The sequence below is a fragment of the Capra hircus genome, chromosome 26 (assembly GCF_001704415.2).
Source record: "Capra hircus breed San Clemente chromosome 26, ASM170441v1, whole genome shotgun sequence".
Taxonomy (NCBI): domain Eukaryota; kingdom Metazoa; phylum Chordata; class Mammalia; order Artiodactyla; family Bovidae; genus Capra; species Capra hircus.
The window spans coordinates 10,149,115-10,170,931 of NC_030833.1; the positions used below are offsets into that span (position 1 = coordinate 10,149,115).

General features: G+C 42.0%; 1 protein-coding gene across 7 annotated transcripts in view; it reads left to right on the top strand.

The window, feature by feature from the left end:
• The window catches only part of ATE1 (arginyltransferase 1), a 164,964-nt gene continuing 148,479 nt past the window's right edge, over positions 5,333-21,817 (top strand). For 2 of the 7 annotated variants that reach the window (XM_018041398.1, XM_018041399.1), the window contains exons 1-5: positions 5,333-5,841; positions 9,070-9,133; positions 11,664-11,726; positions 17,921-18,024; positions 19,877-20,122. In XM_018041398.1, coding sequence (XP_017896887.1) covers positions 5,469-5,841; positions 9,070-9,133; positions 11,664-11,726; positions 17,921-18,024; positions 19,877-20,122 — 850 coding nt within the window. In that variant the 5' untranslated portion in view covers positions 5,333-5,468. Of the gene's footprint in view, positions 5,842-6,144; positions 6,342-9,069; positions 9,134-11,663; positions 11,727-17,920; positions 18,025-19,876; positions 20,123-21,817 lie in introns of those variants that run through there. The other 5 variants (XM_018041397.1, XM_018041400.1, XM_018041402.1 and 2 more) reach the window with 3 other exon arrangements.

A 21,817-nucleotide genomic window follows, 5' to 3' on the forward strand; every position in this document is an offset into this window, starting at 1 on the left:
CTTGCTAGAGTCCCATAGTCTGTTTCAGAGGTGGGATGTGTCTGTGTGACTCCACAGTCTGTTTCAGAGGTGGGATGTGTCTGTGTGACCCCACAGTCTGTTTCAGAGGCGGGATGTGTCTGGGTGACTCCAGATCACGCCTTCTCTCCTGTGCTGCACCCATCCCCGCACAAATGATACTCTCCTGCCTTTACTCAAAAAGTAAGGACGGTAATACCTACTGTTCTTCTGCACTCAGAGCCAACCATTCTGAGTCGGTCACCAAAGGAGGCTGGGAGGGTTGGGTCTGCACTGCCAGCTGCTCCTTCCTCAGCCCCCCATTGTACCTTCTCCTCTGAACATCACTGGTTACTTCCGCTGTTCCTAGGGCCCCAGGCTGTTTATCTTTGGTGTCTTCTGCCTCAGCCATTGCCCTATCAATCGCTAGCTTTATGAGCAACATCTCTGCTCTTCACTCTTCCTCTCTTCGTGTCCTCTTCTCTCAGCTCTAATCTCCCATTCTCAATTCTGCATATTCCTGTTTTCCAGCCATTAAAGTTTCTGGCCCTCTTGCAGACTTTTCAGCTACCTACTGTTGACCCTTTGGGATGCCTTGGTCTGATTTCTAGGGCAACCAGAAGCAGTCACAAGCTTTTTTTGTGTGTCATCACTATCCTAGATTGAAACTACTGTGAGGTGGTAGGTGGAGACAGCATCTGCTTGGCAGGACAGGAGCTTTAGGGAGAGCTGGGGTAAACGGCCACAGACAGAAAGTGGAAGGGCCTGTTTTACACAGAGAAGTGTCCCAGTTTAGGGCAGTTAGAGAAAGCATCTTTCGAGGTAACAGGAGCATCTTTCTCCTTTTGGAATATATATTGTGTCCCGTCCATGGCAATGGAATTGTGGTCGGTGGAGTACCCTGGAGTGGATACTGCAGGCACACTCACAGTAGCAGGAGGAGGTTGGACAAATACGCAGGTGGGCAAGTGGCATGGTCTCATTATTACTTAGCTGGCTGTCACTCACCTAAATACTGTTGCTGCAATGAAGTTTTGAGCTTTGATACTGTTTAATATACTTCTAGTCATATACTATTTAATTATTAATATGTTCATAACTGGTCACTGAAGCAGCAGAAAAGACACCAATGTTGAAATAACATTAATGAAAATGACTCTGCATAGTCACATCACGATACCCTTCACCATACATGTGAGCGGCATCCATTCAAAGTCCTCACGTAGCCCATTATGATGCTCTAGTTCTTAAAAAGGAAAGAAAAAAGTGAAAAGGAGAAAATACAGTGATTAATTACAACCTGGCTTTTTGTTCAGTAGAAATAAAACCTACCCCTTCTAAAATGTGCTGTTTGTAGAGATGCGCTTGAAACCATAGTCTCCAACTCATTCAGTAGTAAATGAGTTAAAAAAGTAAATATGGGAATTTTATGATGAAAAAATATCAAAGAATTTCAAACATCAAGTCATGAAAGTATTTTATTACTGTTTATCTTTCTGTCCCTTTAATCTGTTTTTATATTTAAAGTGGCATTTCCTGTAGATAACGTTGGTTCTCATTTTCTATCCAGTCTGATAGTCTTTTTTAATTGCTGTATTTAGACCATTGGTGTTTAAAGTGATCATTGATATAACTGGATTAGTATCTACCATATTTGTTGCTGTTTTCTACTTGTTGCTCTTGCTTTACCTTACTTTTGTCTTCCACTCTTACTTTGCCTTCAGTTCAGCCACTCAGTTGTACCGGACTCTGCAGCCTCATGGACTGCAGCACGCCAGGCTTCCCTTCCGTCACCAACTCCCAGAGCTTGCTCAAACTCATGTCCATCAGGTTGGGGATGCCATCCAACCATCTTGTCATCCTTGTCGTATTTTGCCGTATCTGGTATTAAACATTTTATGATTCTATTTTTTCTCCTCTCTCAGCATAACAATTATATGTGCTTTTTTACATGGTTGCCATTGAGTTTGCAGAATACATTTACAACTAATCCAAGTTCTTTTTCAAATAGCTACTACAGAGGCAGTGCAGGAACTTTTTTATAACAGTATTCACAGTTCCTAGCTGGTTGTGATTTAGTCACTAAGTCGTGTCCGACTCTTGTGACCCCATGGACTGTAGCCCGCCAGCCTCCTCTGTCAATGGGATTCTCCAGGCAGGAATACTGGAGTGGGTTGCCATTTCCTTCTCCAGGGGATCTTCCTGACTTAGGAATCAAACCCTGGTCTCCTGCATTGCACGTGGATTCTTTACCGACTAAGCTATGAAGGAGGCCCTCGTAGTTCCTGCCTCCCATCCCTTAAAACACTGCTATCACTCATTTCACTTACCTATAAGCTTGCACCCTGTATTATTAACTAAAAAGCCTGTTATCTGTCAGATCAACTAAGATTTTGAAAGATTAAAAATTGATTTTACCTCTCCATTTATTCCTTCTCTAATGCTCTTTTAAAAGTAGGTCTGAGTTTCTGACCTGTATTATTTTCTGTCTTTCTGGAGAATTCCTTAAACATTTCTTGCAAATCAGATCTAGTGGTGACAAACGCCCTCCATTTTTCTTCGAGAAAGTCTTCTCTTTCACATTTGAAGGATAATTGTGCTGGATACAGAACTCTAGGCTGGTGGTGTTTTTCAATAGTTGAAATATTTCACTTCCCTTTCTTCTTGCTTGCATGGTTTCTAACAAGAAGACTGATGTAATTTTTATCCTTGTTCCTCTACAGATGAAAATTTTTCCTCTCTCTGGCTCAAAAATTTCTTTTTGTCTTTGAGAATCCGTTTTGAAGATTTTCTGCAGTTTGAACATCATATGCCTACATGCAGGTTTTTGGTTTTGGGGCATTTATCCTGCTTGTCTGTACTGCCTCAATTTTAAAATCCACATAAATTTAAATAAAAGTTGTTTCCCTGTCACACTATTCACATTTTAGGCGCTCAGTAGGGACATGTGGCTAGTGGCTACCAGTGCGTACGTGTATGTATGCTAAGTTGCTTCAGTCGTGTCTGACTGTGTGACCCTATGGACTGCAGCCTGCCAGGCTCCTCTATCCATGGAATTCTCCAGGCAAGAATACTGACTGGAGCAGAAACATCTAGACAGAGGAGAGAAGGGGTCTAATCTGAGGTCTCCTGGCAGTGAGTGCCCCACAGAGGAAAGTGTCTTCTAGGATTCCACCCTTACCTGAGACACTTGGTGCCCGTATCTAGCTCCTTGCCTCTGCTCATAACGCAGCTCTTTCCTAGCATGTCCCTCTTCTCTGTATTTAACTGCACACCCCTCCCAAACTTGCTATCTACTCAACACTTTATTCAAAGAAACACATTTCACTTTATTTTTTAAAATTTTAGTTAAATCAGTTAACTTTTATTTTGGCTGTGCTGGGTCTTTGCTGCTGTTCAGGGTTTTCTCTAGTTCTGGAGAGCAGTGGCTACTCTAGTTGTGATGCACGGGCTTCTCACTGCAGCGACTTCTCTTGTTGCAGAGCATGGACTCCAGGGCACGCAGGTGGCTCTCAGGCTCTAGAGAGCCTCAGCAGTTGTGGCACATGGCTTCATTGCCCCATGGCATGTGGATGAAGGATTGAACCCGTGTGCCCTGCACAGGCAGGTGGATTCTTAACCACTGGACCACCAGTGAAGTCCCACGTTTCACTTTAATGCAAGAATCATGGGTCTATCACCATGCAGAGTCCTTTACATCATTAGTGCCTAGGATCGGATCGAACCTCACACTGAAGTTTTGTAAACTCAATTTCACACTCAAGTTTATGTAAACTGTTAATGGAACCAAACATGCTAGTGTTGTCAGCATTTTATTGTCAAGTATGAAAGTTATAAACAAAGACAGCTATCTATAATTGGCAGTTTCATAAATAAAAGGACATTCTAATAGTGCCCTCTTCCAATTCCCCAAACCCCTGCCCCAAGATGGAAACTAAATGAAACTTTGCATTGTTTTTCTCATTGGGGCCTGAAAGATGAAAACTTTGTGTCTACTGAAGTCGCTCAGTTGTGTCTGACTCTTTGCAACCTCAGGGACTGTAGCCTACCAGGCTCCTCCATCCGTGGGATTTTCCAGGCAAGAGTACTGGAGTGGGTTGCTATTTCATCCTCCAGGGATCTTCCCGACCCAGGGATTGAACCTGGGTCTGTTGTGTGACACAAGTCCAAACCTAGTATTTGTCGATCTCTTTTCTTCTTCAATTAATTTTTTTAAAATCACCTTTTCCTCCTATTTGTCTTTTACTAGTTGTATGATCTTGGGCAAGTTATATGGCCTCTCTGGCCTTTGTTTCCTGTGTAGTCCAGGAAAGGACAAGAAGTAATCACATCTGCTGTAATAAGATGGACAAGGTCTGTGTTCAAGAACATGGGTACTGAGATCTAGTAAGGGGCCTTTAAATCTAAGAAGTTGGGAGGAGCTGGATAAAGCTAGGGTCTTCCTGCATGCTACATAGTTATCCTTAGGCTTTTTTTTCCTCATTGTGTGAGGCACAGGTGATGCTTAGCAATGTGACGTGTTTACAGGCACATAGCCAGCACAGAGGGCCCTGGGGTCAAGAATGTTGAAACTGACTTCAAAAGTTTACCTGTTTCTCCAAGTTTCATGATTTCACCTTTTTAAACATTGTAAAAAGATGATCAACTTTATTACCAACAGGGGGAAAACATAAGGACAGACTGGTTTAAATTATTTGCCTATACAGAGTTAAAGATTAAGGAATACTACTTCGTTGGAAGCAGTCACTCATTTCTATACTTTACTCCTGGATCGTTACTCTTTGAAAAATCCCCTTTAAAATAGTGGTTGCAAACTGGAGACTGGTGCACTGAATTCAGCTTATATACATGCTGTGTTTGGCCTGTACAGTTAAAAAGTTCTTTTAAAATAACATTTAAAAGCTGTACTAAGGAAAAAAAAAAAAAATCTGACTTTCAGCTTCTGTTTGAAAGTTGCAAGATACGGTGGCACTGGGCACAAGACAGGAACTGGCTCTGACATTTGTCTTCCTTAAAAGAGGGAAGTGTTCAACTCGCCTACCCTGCCAATCCACGGAACACCTACATGTGTACTCCAACCTAGGGGATATTTAGTAAGTACCCGCTATGGCAACCCACTCCAGTACTCTTGCCTGGAAAATCTCATGGGCAGAGGAGCTTGGTAGGCTGCAGTCCATGGGGTTGCGAAGAGTTGGACACGACTGAGCGACTTCACTTTCACTTTCATGCACTGGAGAAGGAAATGGCAACCCACTCCAGTGTTCTTGCCTGGAGAATCCCAGGGATGGCGGAGCCTGGTGGGCTGCCGTCTATGGGGTCGCAAAGAGTCGGACACGACTGAAGCGACTTAGCAGCAGCAGCTAGTTTAGAAGACGCTAGAATTGGCGAGGACAGTCTGAGATGTTAACTTTTAAACCGAGATCTGCAGGATCTAGAAACAATGATCACAACCTCTGTGCCTCAGTTTCCTTATGTGTCAACTGCGGCTGACAACCTGCAGTTGTGGGAAGGATCGGCGATGGAGTAAACTGCAAAGGGCTGGCTCGAACTCGGGGTCCCGGCGAGGTGGTGCCACCGCTACAACCCACGCTCATCCGGGAAGCCCCTGGACCCAACACCGACGGGGGGCCCCTAGGCACTGGGGCCCGGCGCCCCAGCCTCGCTCTCCACTCCTCCGCGCCGCGGGCCCCCGCGTTCCGCCGAGGTCGGCCCCGGGGCGCCGAGAGGCGTGGCCGGCCAGCGCGAACCTGGAGGCAGCCATGGCCTCGATGGTGGAGTACAAGGGACTCAAGGCCGGCTACCGCTGCGGCTACTGCGACTCGGAGGAGGGCAAGGCGTCCTGCGGTGAGTGGTCGGGCCAACGAGATCGGCGCGGCCGCCTGGCGTCCAAACCCCGACACCGCCCGCCGCGCTCCAGGCCGGGCCCTCGCGGGGGGCAGCACCCAGGCCGCACTTCCCAGCTCCCGCTTCCCTTCCCCACGCGTTTCTTCCCAGACCGTTGCCCTTCACATTCTGTCTCTCGGTTTCACCCTTACCGAGATGGCGGTCTCTTTCGAGAAAGAGCGGAAATAGTGGAAGGCTGCCCTCGGTCAAGATGGCGCAGGCGGCTTCAGCGCCGAGGGCGCTCCCGGCAAGGCTCGGCTGCTGGCGCCCGGGCGGCGCGGTGCATTGTGGGGTGGCGGCGGCGGCGTTGGGGTTGGGTTGGGTTGCCGCGCGTCGCGTTTGAGGGGCCGGGGCCATGGCGTCCTGGGCCGCTCTTTCGCCCAGCATCGTGGAATATTTCGAGGGCGAGGACTTCTACCGCTGCGGCTACTGCAAGAACGAGTCGGGCAGTCGCTCCAATGGTGAGCGGGCCGGGCTGGTGGGCAGGGAAGGGCGCCGGTGGCTCGGCGGCGGGCGGGTGTCCTCGGGGGGTCGCGGCGTCTCGGGCCGAGTGGCTGGAGGGTCGTGTCCAGGCTGCGGCCCAGGCGTAGCCCCTGCGCCGTCCGGCCCTTGTGGAGCGAATGCGGAACGCGGAATGCGGTTCGCCCCGAGTGCCGTGGCTGTCAGAATTTGAAAACGGATCTCACCCCTAGTGGAGCAGGGAATCTTCTAGAGGCTCATTTCTCACACAGGCGGTCGGACTTGAGAGATAATGTGTGTCTCGCAGGAGCCAAGTGTGGAAACAGGTGTGCGTCGTCAGTGGGAGACCGTTAAGTACCCGCCTGTCGAGGAGCGCTGTGGCGTGGTCAGTTACAGGGCTGACCTGTGATTTCAGATGCTGCTGTCGGGGTGTCCCCGGTGGTCAGCGCAGGACGCGGGGTTGCGGGACAGTGAGTGTCGGCTGCTGTCTGTGTAGACAGCTGTGTGTGTGGAAAACACACGTGCGTGGATATCCGTGCATAAAATGTCTCTGGAAAAATATACAAGAAACTGACGGTAGTCGCTGCTCGCGAGGGGCCCCTGTTAGTACTGTTGTGCTTGGAAATGGTACCAGGTGCTTGTCATTTCTCCACCCACCTCGGTGACCACGACAGAGCCAGCCTACAGTGCTCCCTCCCGTGATTCAAGTTTCTTTTGGAAGGATTTTTGTTCGTTTGTAAACGGAACGTCGTGTTTATTTCCTGCAGTGTCATGCTTTGGCAAAAGTATATACACTTATTTTAAAGAATAATCTAGCATTGTGGGAAATGGGATATCCATGGAGACTTAAATTTGGGTGGTTTCCGTATTAAAAAAAAAATAACGTTTTGTCCTGCCCTGGGGCAGTGATTTGGGTGATGATGGTGTGTCCGTGTACTCATTAATTAAAAATGTGTAATAACTTTTAAAAATTAAATGTCGATTAACTTCTTGTGGGTGAGAGGCGGTAGAATGCAGTATAACGCAGTTATTAGCGACAGTTATAAAGATGAGTTATAAAGATGAGTTAAAGTGAAAATAGTCTTGGGTTAAACGGAGGAAATAAGGAGGATGCAAATAACAGGTGAGATGATTATCAGCCCAGGGAGGGAAAAACCCAAACGGTGACAGTGACTGCCTTAGGGTATTAGAGATTTCTTCTCTTCTCTGTTTCAAATTTTAGTATTATGATTATAATATATAAGAAATTTATAGTATAGATTATAATATAGATTTATTATATATTATAACAATACAGTCTATGCAATTCTCCTGGCCAGAGTACTGGAGTCGGTAGCTGTTCCCTAATCCAGGGGATTTTCCCAGTCCAGGAATCAAACCCGGGTCTCCCGCATTGCAGGCGGGGTCTTTACCAGCTGCCAGGGAAACCCAAGAATACTGGAGTGGGTAGCCTATCCTTTTTCCAGCTGATCTTGCCGACCCAGGAATCGGACCCGGGTCTCCTGAATTGCAGGCGGATTCTTTGCCAGCTGAGCTACCAGGGAATCCCGTATGTAATGATAATTTATGTTATACATGTCTAAAATTAATATTAGGTCTTTAACTATTTTCCTAGTAATTTTAGTAAGAGAAAATCGATTAATATAGATGTCCTTTGTTTAGTTTTATGGAAAAAAACCTACTTTCACCCTTTTCACCTAAAGTGAAGCGAAGTTGCTCAGTCGCGTCTGACTCTCTGCTACGCTGTGGAGCCTACCAGGCTCCTCCCTCCATGGGATTCTCCAGGCAAGAGTACTGGAGTGGGTTTCCATTTCACCTAAAGAGATGCCTGTAAATTTCTTATCACTTCTATCATCTTGTTTTTAATTTTAATAATAATCTTTACTATAGGGCACTCCACCTATTAGGTAGGAAGGTTTTATTATTTCCATTTTACAGATGAGGAAATTGAGCCTCATAGAGTAACTTGTTGGTGTTGATGAACACCACCCAGGCTTCTGACATTTCTGTTGTATTTATGCCCTTGTTTTTCTCACTACATCCTGTTCTGTCAAGCCTATCTCTGTCTTTCCATACTTTTGATGGGTTTACTGTTTCCAAAAGTAAAATTCATTTTTCTTTACCATTAATTCAGTGTTTTCTCATACGCTTCATTTTTTTATGGTTGCATAATTTTTTTCATCATGTTGATAACAAATTAGTGTCTGTAATCACTTTTCTGTTCAAAGGCATTTGGATTACTTTCATTTTTTTATGCTTAAAAGGAATATTGCTGTACGTATACATTTGTCTTATTTTCAGTGTGTGAGACTATGCTGTAAGCCAATTAAAATAAGGAGAATTTATATGCACAAGAAAACATCTGCTTTCTAGTTCTTCTGAAGAGACCAGCTTATTAAACTATTGGGGTCATTATTATGGCATAAAGGTGTGATGTAATTTGCAGTGTGGTCTTAAATTTATGATGTCACAGAGACTATTGACTCATTCTTAAGTGCATGTGGTCACTTTCTGTGTTTTATTTTTAAAATTGAGGTAAAATACATCATGTGTTTCGTTTGTGTTGTGTATTGTGTTAAACTAAAAAGTACGAAGTATGTGCAGACTTTGATTTCTTCAGTGTGAGCTGGATTTTTTTTGCTTCAGTATTCACACTTTAAAAATAATGCTTTGAATTTAGAAAAGTAAAAAGTTCCACCCGTTGTTATGAACATGGCACTTATTTTTCAGGCATGTGGGCACATTCAATGACTGTGCAGGATTATCAGGATCTCATAGACCGAGGATGGCGAAGGTAAGTGCCCTTAATATAAAGATCCTTCTGATGGTACTCAGGTTCTTCTTATAATTGAAACATATTATTTGCCTTTAAAATGTTTTCCTGTGGTTGGAAATAGGTTTAATAAAAATTTTATTATATTTTGTGTGTAGAGATTGTTTTCTCCTTTTAAGGATGTTTATTAGGAAAATTTCACAGATATAGAGAGAACATTATAATGAGCTTCATGTACTAATCACCAGACTTCAAAAGTTGTTAACATTTTGTCAATCTTGTTTCATCAGTTTTCCTTGCTCCCTTCAGTGGACTGAATGTGTCTCCCCCCAGAGTTCATATGTTAAGTCCTATATGGAGGGAGGGCTTTTGGGAGGTGGTTAGGTCATGAAGATGGATGGGATCGTGAATGGGATTCTAGTGCCTTTATAGAAGAGACCACAGAGAGTTCCCTTGCCCCTTCTGCCATGTGAGGATATGTAGAAAAGATGAACCAGAAAGCTTCACTGAACATCATTTCTGTTGGCACCTTGATCTTGGACTTCCCAGCCCCAGAACTACCAGGAATATATTTCTGTTGTTTATAAGTCACTCAGTCTATGATATTTTGTTATAGCAGCTTCAATGGGATGAGATATTCCCCCCTCCCCTCCTCCCACAAATTATTTAAAGCAAATTTCAGATATCACGTCATTATACTTGTACTAAATATGTGTTTCTAAGAGAGAAGGATTTTTTTTCTCTTTCTTAACATATCCACAATATCATTACCATGCTTTCCAGTTTAATGATAATTTGATGTCACCTGTTACCTAGTTTTGAGATTTTCTGCCTGTCTCAAAAATTTTCTTTTACAATTGGTTTATTTGAATCGGATTTCCTTAAGGTCCACACATTGCCTTTGATGGCCATGTTTTTTTTGGCAGCTATTTTTATGTAGATGATTTTAGAATAACTGTTAAGTAAGGTTCCTTACATAAGTATGAGCAGTATTAAGTGCCCTGTACCAGTACTGCCCAGAAGACACAGATTGAGCATAGCAAATGAAACGTCACAGCTTTTCTTAAACATAATAATGAGGCCCAAAATGTGGATAGATGTAGGTCAGATGTGGCAGGACTTTGTGTGCCATAATAAGGAAATTTATTTTTATTTTTTGAATGGTACGGGGGAGCTATTGAAGGTTTTTATGTCAGAGAGAAAAGTGATGGTATTTGAGATCAGGAAATGATGATTCAGATAGCAGAGAGGTGTCTGAGGGAATGGTTCTGAAGGCAGGAAAATGAGTCCCAGCGATTACTACAGGTGTGAGGTGGTGAGGAGCTGCTGTCCTAAGTCAGGAGCGGTGACTAGATTAGGAGCTGGATCGGGCAGGGGGGCAGACTCACGAGACGTTTCGGAAGTAGAACGCTTGCTGGCAGCATATGGAGGTGCAAGGGAGGGAACAGCCTAGGAGGACTCCCAGATTTTCAGCTCGGGAGCTGAACTCCTGTGTGATTGCTAGGACTGCCATAACAGAGCACCACAGTTTCGGCCCCTGGAGTGAGAGAAATGTATTTTCTCATGCTTCTGTAGGCTGGAAGTCCAGAATCCAGGTGTCCACAGCTTTGGTTTTTCCTGCAGCTTCTCTCCTTCCCTTATACCTGGTTGCCTTTTTGCTGTGTCCTCACGTGGTCCTTTCTCTGTGTGTGCGTGTCTACTGTTTAATGTGTCTTTTAAAAAAAATTATTTATTTATTTTTGGCTGTGCTGGGTCTTCATTGCTGCACAGGCTTTTCTCTAGTTGCGGTCACCAGGGGCACCTCTTGCTGCAGTGCATGGCTTCTCACTGCGGTGGCTTCTCTTGTGGAGCTCAGGCCCTGAGGCCCTCAGCCTTCAGTAGTTGGGGCTCCTAGGCTCTAGAGCAGAGACTCAGTAGTTGTGGCGCATGGGCTTAGTTGCTCCGGGCATGTGGGGTCTTCCCGGATCAGGGATCGAATCCGTGTCTCCTGCACTGGCGGGAGGATTCTTTATCACTGAGCCCCTAGGGAAGCCCTGGTGTTTCTTTTTATGTCCAATTTCCTTTTGTGATAAGAACAGCAGTCCAGTTGGATTAGGGCATTTCCAAATCTGGACAAAATTGAGCTTGTGGTGTCATGGCTCTGTATGAGCTGAGATCCGGAAAGCATGGAAAGAATCAGAATCCACATGTGGATGTCGTAGGCAGCAACACGCATCAGCCCCACAGCATCCTGGGCAGCCTTTTCAGTATCAAGGTGGGCGGTGGATGGAGGCATGGAAGGGATTGCAGATGCTTGATGAGAGGGTAACTGAGGTTACCTTGGTTATCAGCTGTGGAGTACATATGCCAGGGTTCAGGAAAGGAAAACTTGGACCCTGGTCCTTGGATTACCCACCATGTAAGATCATTTAGCTTGTGAAGAGTAACTCAACCTCAGTTTTTACCCTATTGATTAGATTTTTACCTTAATTAATTTCATATTCCTATACTAATCTACTTGCTGCCTATGAGAAATATGTATGAAATTAACAAAGCTGTTCTATAATTTTAGAAGCGGGAAATATGTGTACAAACCTGTCATGAATCAAACATGTTGTCCTCAGTATACCATAAGGTAAGAATTTTGATTATTTTCTATTAATATGAAGATTATATAAAATTTTTTAGTAGAATCCTGCTTTTTTAAGTGTATTTCTGTTCTAGGTACACATTCTTTATAAAAAAAGCAGACAAGTTTTTTTCTGTATACTGATGCTGTATTCATATGCTAATCAATAGGTTTTAATATGGTTTGATTAGATATAAATATTAATGTGATATAAAAATATACTATTTAGCAATCTAGTCAATAATACATGGAATATTGGGAGAATATTGGCAAATACTTAAGTTACTTTTAGGTATCAAATTTTTAGCACTTTAGCTTGGAGTCGCAAAGAGTTGCACACGATTTAGCGACTGAAAACAACAACAGCAGCAATTCCAATTCCCTTGCGTATTATTTGACACAGTGGTTTCATTCAGACAATGCTGCAGAATCCTGTATAAGGAATAAGGAAGAGGAGGCTGGCACTTAACCTGCATCTGTTTAGAATCTAGTCTTCTTCACTGGAAAACTCAAACTAAAAAGTCTGGTTTCCTACAGAGTGTTTGGTTGGTTTTTCTTAATACTTTGTGTTTCTTTTGTGCCCTCGCTCACTCCAACTAAAAAGTCTGGTTTCCTACAGAATGTTTGCTTGGTTTTTCTTAATACTTTGTGTTTCTCTTGTGCCCTCGCTTACTCCACCCTAACATGGAAGGATTTTTCCCTTCTCTGATTAGGAAGGTCCCTCCTCTTCTCCCTCATCATCATCTTCCCCTCCCCCTGCCTCTTCCCTTTCCCCTCCCTCTTCCCCTTCTTCTGGTAGCAAAAATAGGGAACGTTTGTTAACATTGTGAAGAATATGTCTACAGTTTGAACGTGTATGTATACTCTAGATAAAGCAAACATGGTTGTGTCCATCATGCTCGATGGGTCCTCACATCTGTTTCCCTTAGTTACTCTTAACTTGTTTTGAGGTTGTAGACCAATTTGAGAATTTGATAACAAAACAAGACAGGGAACATATAGACAAAAATAATGTAACATTGAACATACTAATTTTAGGGTGATCACTGACTTTCAAAATTCACTGATTCCTGGTTAATCCTTTCTCTTTCCTAACTGGTCAAGGGACTGGTACAACAAAGAAAAAATATGACTGTCTTGTTTGCTGACAACATCTCATTTAGTATAAAATGACAGAATACCTCTTTCAGCTTTAGCCATTATGAAGTGGTAACGTCTTCAAAGACAGAAATCGTTTTTCCTTCCGATAACAATTTCTCATTGGATTATGGCTAGGATTCTGTTCAGATAAGTCTGAAGTTGATTGGCCTGAACCCTGAGAATCTCTATTCAGAAAAGGCCCATTTCAGTGGGTTAAGAAAAAGATAGAAGCATCTATAATTTATTGGGTTCCTGTCTCATATAAAGCACTGTTCCAGGTGTGTTGCTTTTATGAAAAAGGACTCAATGAACATTGCAAGACAAAGTTTTTGCAAAATGTGCCTTTCTTTTTTTTTTTTTTGCATTTTATAATTTTACATGGGATCAAACATTTCCTGAAGGGACCTCCCTGGTGATCCAGTGCCTAAGACTCCAAGCTCCCAATGCAGGTGGCCCCAGTTTGATCTGTGGTCCGGGGACCTAATCCCATATCCCGCAACAAAAGATCCTGAATGTCATGACTAATACCTAGTGCAGCCAAATTAAAAAAAGAAATTTCCCGAATTGTTATTCTTTATACAACTTCCTTTTTACACGTTGATCTTTTTGGGAGTCGTTTTGCATATTCTTTGGGTTGTTTTGCTGTTTACTACAGTGGTTGTGCAGTGAGGCCTTAGGTAAAGGCAGTGTGGTCTAGCCTACAACTTTGCTTTTCGTTAGGCAGATGCTGGGGCCTGTCCAGTGTGTGAGTAAAAATGAGGATGAACTCCCCTGTCTATGAATTTTTTTTTAATTTTAATTTTTATTAATAGCATATTTGCTAACACTTTAAAGAATCAAATAGTTCCCGTAAAGCTTATCTTGCAAAATGGCCATCCTCTGAACCACCCCCTCCCCTCCAGTTCCTATTTTCTGTTTCTCATTGCAGTCACTTTCAAATCTTTTAACTGATTCTTTTGTTTTTTCACCTCTGTGTCTTTAAGTAACATACTTATATAATTATAGGGCTTCAGTGGTAGTAGCTCAGGTGGTAAAGAATCTGCCCGCAATGCAGGAGACCAGGTTTCAGGGAATGGTTCCCCACTCCAGTATTCTTGCCTGGAAAATTCCATGGACAGAGGAGCCTGGCAGGTTACAGTCATGAGGTTGCAAAGAGTTGGACATGACTGAACAACTTTCACTTTCATTTTTATATAGTAATACTTCATTACTAAAAGGTTGGTGTTCTCCATTATCTCTGGGCTTCTCTCACTGAAAGATAAGGGTTTAACTTTATTTTACCCCACTTTCCTTTGTCACATTCAAACTCCTATTTGTCTTCATCCCCAACTTCCCAAAATTTTGGATGGATGTAGTCATCTCATTATGGCTGTGTAAATAGACTGCAGAGCTCAGCCATGTAGTTGTTGTTCAGTCTTTAAGTCGTGTCCAACTCTTTGCAAGCCTGTGGTTTGCACGCCAGGCTTCCCTGTTCTTCACTGTCTCCTGGAGTTTGCTCAAACTCGTGTTCATTGAGACATGCTATCCAACCATCTCATCCTCTGCCATCCCCTTCTCCTCCTTCCCTCAATCTTTCCCAGTATCAAGGTCTTTTCCAGTGAATCAGCCCTTTTAACATCAGGTGGCCAAAGTATTACTTTATCTTTCCTGCACAAGTTTTTACTTTGCCTGGTGTTGTTCATTGTCATTTTTGTTTACCTAGTCTTTGAGGCACCTATTACCAATTTATCTAGAAGTGCTCCCCCAGAGGTGTAAATTTACTCTTGCTATGTTTAGATGCTTTAGGTACTGTATCATTCTTATCTTCTTGATGAAAATCTTAACGGGAATCTTTTGATCTGCTCTGATCTGAACAGATTGCCTCTGTGCCTGATAGGTCACTGGAGTCTCTTTTTGACTCTCATCTTGAGGATTCCTTTTGGGTCTTGGTTTGCATCTTGTCTTTTCTACTCTCTTTTCTTGTATTCTTCCTTTATTTTAGTGAAGCACCTTTTCTAACAGTTTCTTGAGAAAAAGTGCATAAGAGGTAAATTTTTTTAGACTTTGGAAATGTTTTCATTGACTGCTCAAACTTAACTTATAGTTTGGCTGGGTATAGCAGGGTAGATTGAAAATAATTTTCCTTTAGAATTTTGAAAGTTTTGCTGCATTGTTGTCTTATTGCTATTGAGCAGTTCAGTGGCATTCTGATTCTTGTTCCTTTGTCCAAAGTGTTTTCTTTCTCTTTGGAAGTTTTTTTTTTTTTTTTTTTTGTCTTCAGTGTTTTGATGTTTCACAATATGTTTGGCAGTGCGTCTGTTTTCATTCCTTACATATGTGCTTGAGACACCCCTCTTGTCTAGGGGCTCCTCCCATCATGTCCCAGGGAAGTTTTCTTGTGTTATTTTGTTGATCCTCTCCTGACCATTTTCTTCTTTCTCTTTTCTCATGTCTTTATTTAGACATTGGACCTTTTAGACTGGTTCTCTTCTTTATTTTTCTCTTTGATTTTCCATGTCTTTTGGGAGATTTTCTCAACTTTATTTTCCAAGTCTTCAGTTTTCTATTTAACTTTTAATTTCTTCTACTCTATTTTTACTTCTAAGAGAGATTTTTGTTCTTAAGTTTTTTAAGGTTTCCTTCTTCCCGTACACTTGATATCCTGCAAGTTACTTTCTTCAACCTTTTGGCACCTATCTTTGCTTTAGAGGCCCTCCTCAAGTATCTGGTGATTCCAACCTTCCAGTGTCCCATTGGAAATTTTATGTACCTTGGTGGGTCTTGTTTACTATGGGCGTTAAGTAGGATGGTCTGGCTAACCTCTTCTTTGGGGGAATCTCTGGGTCAGTATTTTTCTTTCTTTTTTTTTTTATCTTTTTTTTTTTTTTAATTTTAAAATCTTTAATTCTTACATGCGTTCCCAAACATGAACCCCCCTCCCACCTCCCTCCCCACAACATCTCTCTGGGTCATCCCCATGCACCAGCCCCAAGCAAGCTGCACCCTACGTCAGACATGGACTGGCGATTCAATTCTTACATGACAGTATACATGTTAGAATTGCCATTCTCCCAAATCATCCCACCCTCTCCCTCTCCCTCTGAGTCCAAAAGTCCGTTATACACATCTGTGTCTTTTTTCCTGTCTTGCATACAGGGTTGTCATTGCCATCTTCCTAAATTCCATATATATGTGTTAGTATACTGTATTGGTGTTTTTCTTTCTGGCTTACTTCACTCTGTATAATTGGCTCCAGTTTCATCCATCTCATCAGAACTGATTCAAATGAATTCTTTTTAACGGCTGAGTAATACTCCATTGTGTATATGTACCACAGCTTTCTTATCCATTCATCTGCTGATGGACATCTAGGTTGTTTCCATGTCCTGGCTATTATAAACAGTGCTGCGATGAACATTGGGGTACATGTGTCTCTTTCAGTTCTGGTTTCCTCAGTGTGTATGCCCAGCAGTGGGATTGCTGGGTCATAAGGTAGTTCTATTTGCAATTTTTTAAGGAATCTCCACACTGTTCTCCATAATGGCTGAACTAGTTTGTATTCCCACCAACAGTGTAGGAGGGTTCCCTTTTCTCCACACCCTCTCCAGCATTTATTGCTTGCAGATTTTTGGATCGCAGCCATTCTGACTGGTGTGAAGTGGTACCTCATTGTGGTTTTGATTTGCATTTCTCTAATAATGAGTGATGTTGAGCATCTTTTCATGTGTTTGTTAGCCATCTGTATGTCTTCTTTGGAGAAATGTCTATTTAGTTCTTTGGCCCATTTTTTGATTGGGTCGTTTATTTTTCTGGAATTGAGCTGCAGAAGTTGCTTGTATATTTTTGAGATTAGTTGTTTGTCAGTTGCTTCATTTGCTATTATTTTCTCCCATTCAGAAGGCTGTCTTTTCACCTTGCTTATATTTTCCTTTGTTGTACAGAAGCTTTTGATTTTAATTAGATCCCATTTGTTTATTTTTGCTTTTATTTCCAGAATTCTGGGAGGTGGATCATAGAGGATCCTGCTGTGATTTATGTCTGAGAGTGTTTTGCCTGTGTTCTCCTCTAGGAGTTTTATAGTTTCTGATCTTACATTTAGATCTTTAATCCATTTTGAGTTTATTTTTGTGTACGGTGTTAGAAAGTGATCTAGTTTCATTCTTTTACAAGTGGTTGACCAGTTTTCCCAGCACCACTTGTTAAAGAGATTGTCTTTACTCCATTGTATATTCTTGCCTCCTTTGTCAAAGATAAGGTGTCCATATGTGTGTGGATTTATCTCTGGGCTTTCTGTTTTGTTCCATTGATCTATATGTCTGTCTTTGTGCCAGTACCTGGGTCAGTATTTTTCGTTCTGATCACATTCTGGAGAGAAAGTATTATCTGCTGATGTTCTGGGACTGGGTTGGGGATGTGGGTGACAGAGGTCTCAGCAGTTAGCATGAAGGCTTTCATTTAAGCTTATTGTTGTTGGCTGTGAACTTACTGTTTTCAGCTGTGCCTGTATTCCTCACAGAAGAGGCCTTTTTTTTTTTTTTTTTTTTAGCCTTTCTGAAAAGTTTGCAATTTTCTGCTGGGTTTAGAGACTCATCTGTGCTGAGTGGGGGAGAATATGAGATAATAACTTCTTGCAAAACAGACTTTTAAGGGATCTTCCTAGTTCTACATCTACTTTCACTCTTTTCTCCCGTGATATCAGGTATCGCCAGTCCCTAAGACTTTTAGGGGTAATGTGGAGAAAATTGGGTATCTTTATGGCTTTTCCCACTGTTGGCTTAGGATTCAGTTTCTCTGGTCTGCTAAGTCAGTTAGCACTTGTACATCTGCTTTCTAGCTTCCAGCATTTCTCCCATTATTTTTTTTCCTAGTGGTTTATGTCTTTTGCCTTTTTTTTTTTTTTTTTAAATAATCCCTTAACTGTATTTTAGTGAGTTTTGAGATGGGATTAGAGACTACTTTAAGCCCTGTCTTTATCCAGAAATCCCAGTCATGAGCTTTTCTTCATTGTACTGTTATCTAAGACTGATTTTATTTCTTCACAGTTTTAGTTCACTTTTTAAATACTTATTTTGCTTTCCTAGGTGCCGACCTTTACAGTTTCAGCCATCAAAATCTCACAAGAAGGTTTTGAAAAAAATGTTGAAATTTCTGGCTAAAGGGGAAATTTCAAAAGGAAATTGTGAGGGTAAGATGAGATGGCGGCTAAAATCTATTTATTTTAAATAGATGTTTCTTTCCAAGTTTCTCACTTTCACTCATTTGTTAGGTGGTGGAAGGAGGTCCCACTACAGTCAGGAACCACTGTTACTGTGATGGTGATGGCCACTGTGAGCTCTGCTGCTACACTGCTTCCACTGGCCGCCAAATCAGGGAGATGGGGAATATATGCCAGGGGGAGTCTAGCTTGGGAGGAAGACAGGACCATTTTAAAGATTCATTTCCTGGAATTTATTGAAATTTTAGTTTTCCTGATTCTTTGAGAATTCTTCATTTTCTTTGATCCTAATGATACCTTATGACGTAAATAGAAAGTGATTCTGTCTCTGGGCTTCCCTGGTAGCTCAGTGGTAAATAATCTGCCTACAGTGCAGGAGACCCAAGTTCAATCTCTGGGTTGGAAAGATCCCTTGGAGGAGGGCATGGCAACCACTCCAGTACTCTTGCCTGGAGAATCCCATGGACAGAGGAGCCTGGCAGGCTACATTCCCTAGGGTAGCACAGAGTCAGACACGACTGAGGTGACTAAACAGCAACAGCACTGTCTCTGGAGAAGTAAATGCTTGTGTACAACTTATATAAGATTACACAGTTATTTATAATGCAGAGTAAAGCTCAGATTTTCCATGTTTAAGTAAGGTCTTCAGTAAATTATATTGCCTGAAAGTGAAAAGTGAAAGTCACTCAATCGTGTCCAACTCTTTGTGACCCGGTGGGCTATACAGCCATGGCATTCTCCAGGCCAGAATACTGGAGTGGGTAGCCTTTCTCTTCTCCAGGGGATCTTCCCAACCCAGGAATGGAACCCAGGTCTCCCGCATTGGAGGTGGATTCTTTACCAGCTGAGCCACAGGGGAAGCCCAAGAATACTGGAGTAGGTAGCCTATCCCTTCTCCAGAGGATGTTCCCAACCCAGGAATCGAACCAGGGTCTCCTGCATTGCAGGCGGATTCTTTACCAACTGAGCTATTAGGGAAGCCCTGATAATAAGAATTGTTACATTGCCTGAAGCTTTATTTTTTTTTTCTTAATGAATTTTGAATTTGGGTAAATTTCCTCAAATTTCCTAGTAACATTTAATTAACTTGGGTTTCTCTGCTTTTTCAGTTTTTTCAGTGTTTTGCTGTTCTTTCTTTTTTATCTTAGCATTTTCCCATAGGCACTGCCTAACACATGACCATAAGAATTGGGAATGCTGTCCATCCTTATAGCTCTTTCTCATTTCTGCCATAAGAAATGGCCTACCCTGGGAGCCTCCCACCCCAGTGTTAGCTTGTTAATTCATCCCTCAAGTATGTTTTGAATGCTTATAATGTCTCGGTCCCTCTTTTAAGCACTGGAGATACAGTGGCCACCAAAACAGGTACGTTCTTTGCCCTCATGTACTGCCCTTTACTTTCCTCCCCAACCCCCGCTGCAACCCCCAGCCTCCCCTGCCCACCCCCCGCCATTCTGGGTCTCTCTTCATGTGATTTCTGAGGTCCCTCTGGTTTTTACTAACCTAGCCAGTGGGGAGGGGTAAGGGTGGAAGTTCAGGGTCACAGATTTCCTTTAAAACAAGTGAGCAAAATTGAACCTGTCGCTTTAGTTCTGTCCCACTGGTGGGAGCTTGGTTATAACTCGTGAAGGGTCTGGCGCGTTCCCTTTCCAGGGCCCACTGTCTCCACCACAGCCCTGACTCCGCAAGATGGGAGAATGGACTTGGTGGATGCTCACTAGTCTCTGCCGCCTTGGGTAGAAGAGGGCGTGTTTTCCGTATTTGTCTCTTGGTTGTGTCAGATGGCCTGGCTGAGGGACTGTGATTTCTCTTTGATTTGTAGATGAGCCCATGGAGCCCAGCGTGGAGGATGCTGTTTCCAGTGACTTTGGGTTAATAAATAAATTGGATATACACTGTGACCTTAAAACATTCAATGACGACCTCAAGAAGAGCTTAGAGAGTGAAGAGAGGAAGAAAGCAAAGAGGGAAGAATCTAATGAGATAACCCGTTCACAAGATGTGGAAGAGAAGTTGGGCTCTGGTGAACCGTCATGTTCAGTTAAAGTGCATACAGCTCCTCAGCCAGGTAGTGGAAGTTTGCCATCAGGCCATATTAAAGTATAGATTGTCTTTGTGCCTGAGACATCATAATCCCTGAGCCCTCTCATGAGCTAAAAAAGTGGAACACTCAGGAAATCTGTAACATGGATCCCTGTTTTGTACACCTTATTACCTGAATTTAGATGAACAGATTGTTTAAAAAACCTAAAATAATAGCCTTATCATCCCCAACAGACATTTTAAGAGTTCCATTTCTTTTTGTTATCTTAAGGCCCTTGAGGTTTGAGAATCGAACTTTCGTCTGTGAGAAGGTAGGGTATTAAACATTTTTATTTTTAGTGTTAACTGAGACACAGTAGATTCTATGTCTGAAATAACAGACATTGTGAAATTCTTCAATTTGCCATTAGATTTCTCTGTGTGTGTTAGTTGCTCAGTTGTGCCCAACCCTTTGTGACCCCGTGGACTATAGCCTCTGTTCATGGGATTCTCCAGGCAAGAATACTAGAAGGGGTTGCCATTTCCTTCTCCACAGGATCTTCCTGACCGAGGGATGGAACACAGGTCTCCCTGCAGGCAGATTCTTCATCGTCTGAGCCATCAGGGAAGCCCACTAGATTTCTTCATGTAATCATAATTAATTTTAGTTTAAAATTTTCCAAATTAACAAAAAATTTCCAGGTAGTTCCTTGGTGGCCTAATGGTTAGGATTCCAGGCTTTCACTGCCGTGGCCTGGGTGCAGTCCCTGCTCAGGGAACTGAGATGGTGCAAGCTGTGCAGCCAAGAAAAATAATTCTACATTTTGATATTTAATTTCACCTTTAATAAGGTGAGACTTCTTTCTGTATTACCACTTATAAAAGAATTAGGCTTGGAAAACATATCCAACATTAAATGGGTTTATTATACATATGTTTACATGTATATATGACTCAAAATTTCATTAAATGTCAATTTGCATAGTTATTATACTTCAGTTCTTGAGTTCATTCTTGTACAAAATAATCCAAGGGAGAGATTTTTTAGTATTATTTTAGTTTTTTGTTTAAATTATAAGTTATATGTGTTAAAACACAGTAAACACTGCATTTTTATTGATTTTTTTTTTTTTAAGGTTTCATGGCATTTAAATTGCTGGTCTGAGATTTTGTCCTAATTAGAACGGTCCAGTAAAATGTTTTGAATGATCTAGATAATTTCTTTCAACTCTTACTCTCTTGGTCATTAGGGTCAGTTTGTTTACTATTTTTATTATTTATTATAATAATTGCTTACATAATTTGAAAAATCTTCATTTTGGAGAATTTCGGAGGCAAATATAGACCGAATATTATAATAGATCTCCATGGAGCCTACCCTCATTTGAAACATTATTGACTCATAATGGCAGTGTCCTTTTTTTTTTTTCCTTCTAGTTTTATTGGGATATGTTTGACATATAAATTTGAGAAATGACACATTTCTCTGGCCAAAGAAAATGAATTTTCTAAGGCAATAGAGTGATGGCTAATTATAGTTTTTTGTTACTGGTTTATTAAAAGTCATTTTTTTTAAGGTACATTTTGTTTTTAGTTGAGTTAATGAAGTTGTACTTTCATCTCATTATCACTATTTTCTCATTAAACTAGTTTTCTTTTGACCAGGTCTTGGTCTGTGACTGTCTCTTAACACTCTTGGTCTTAATTTTCTTCTGTATAAAATTGATTTTTATATGATTTG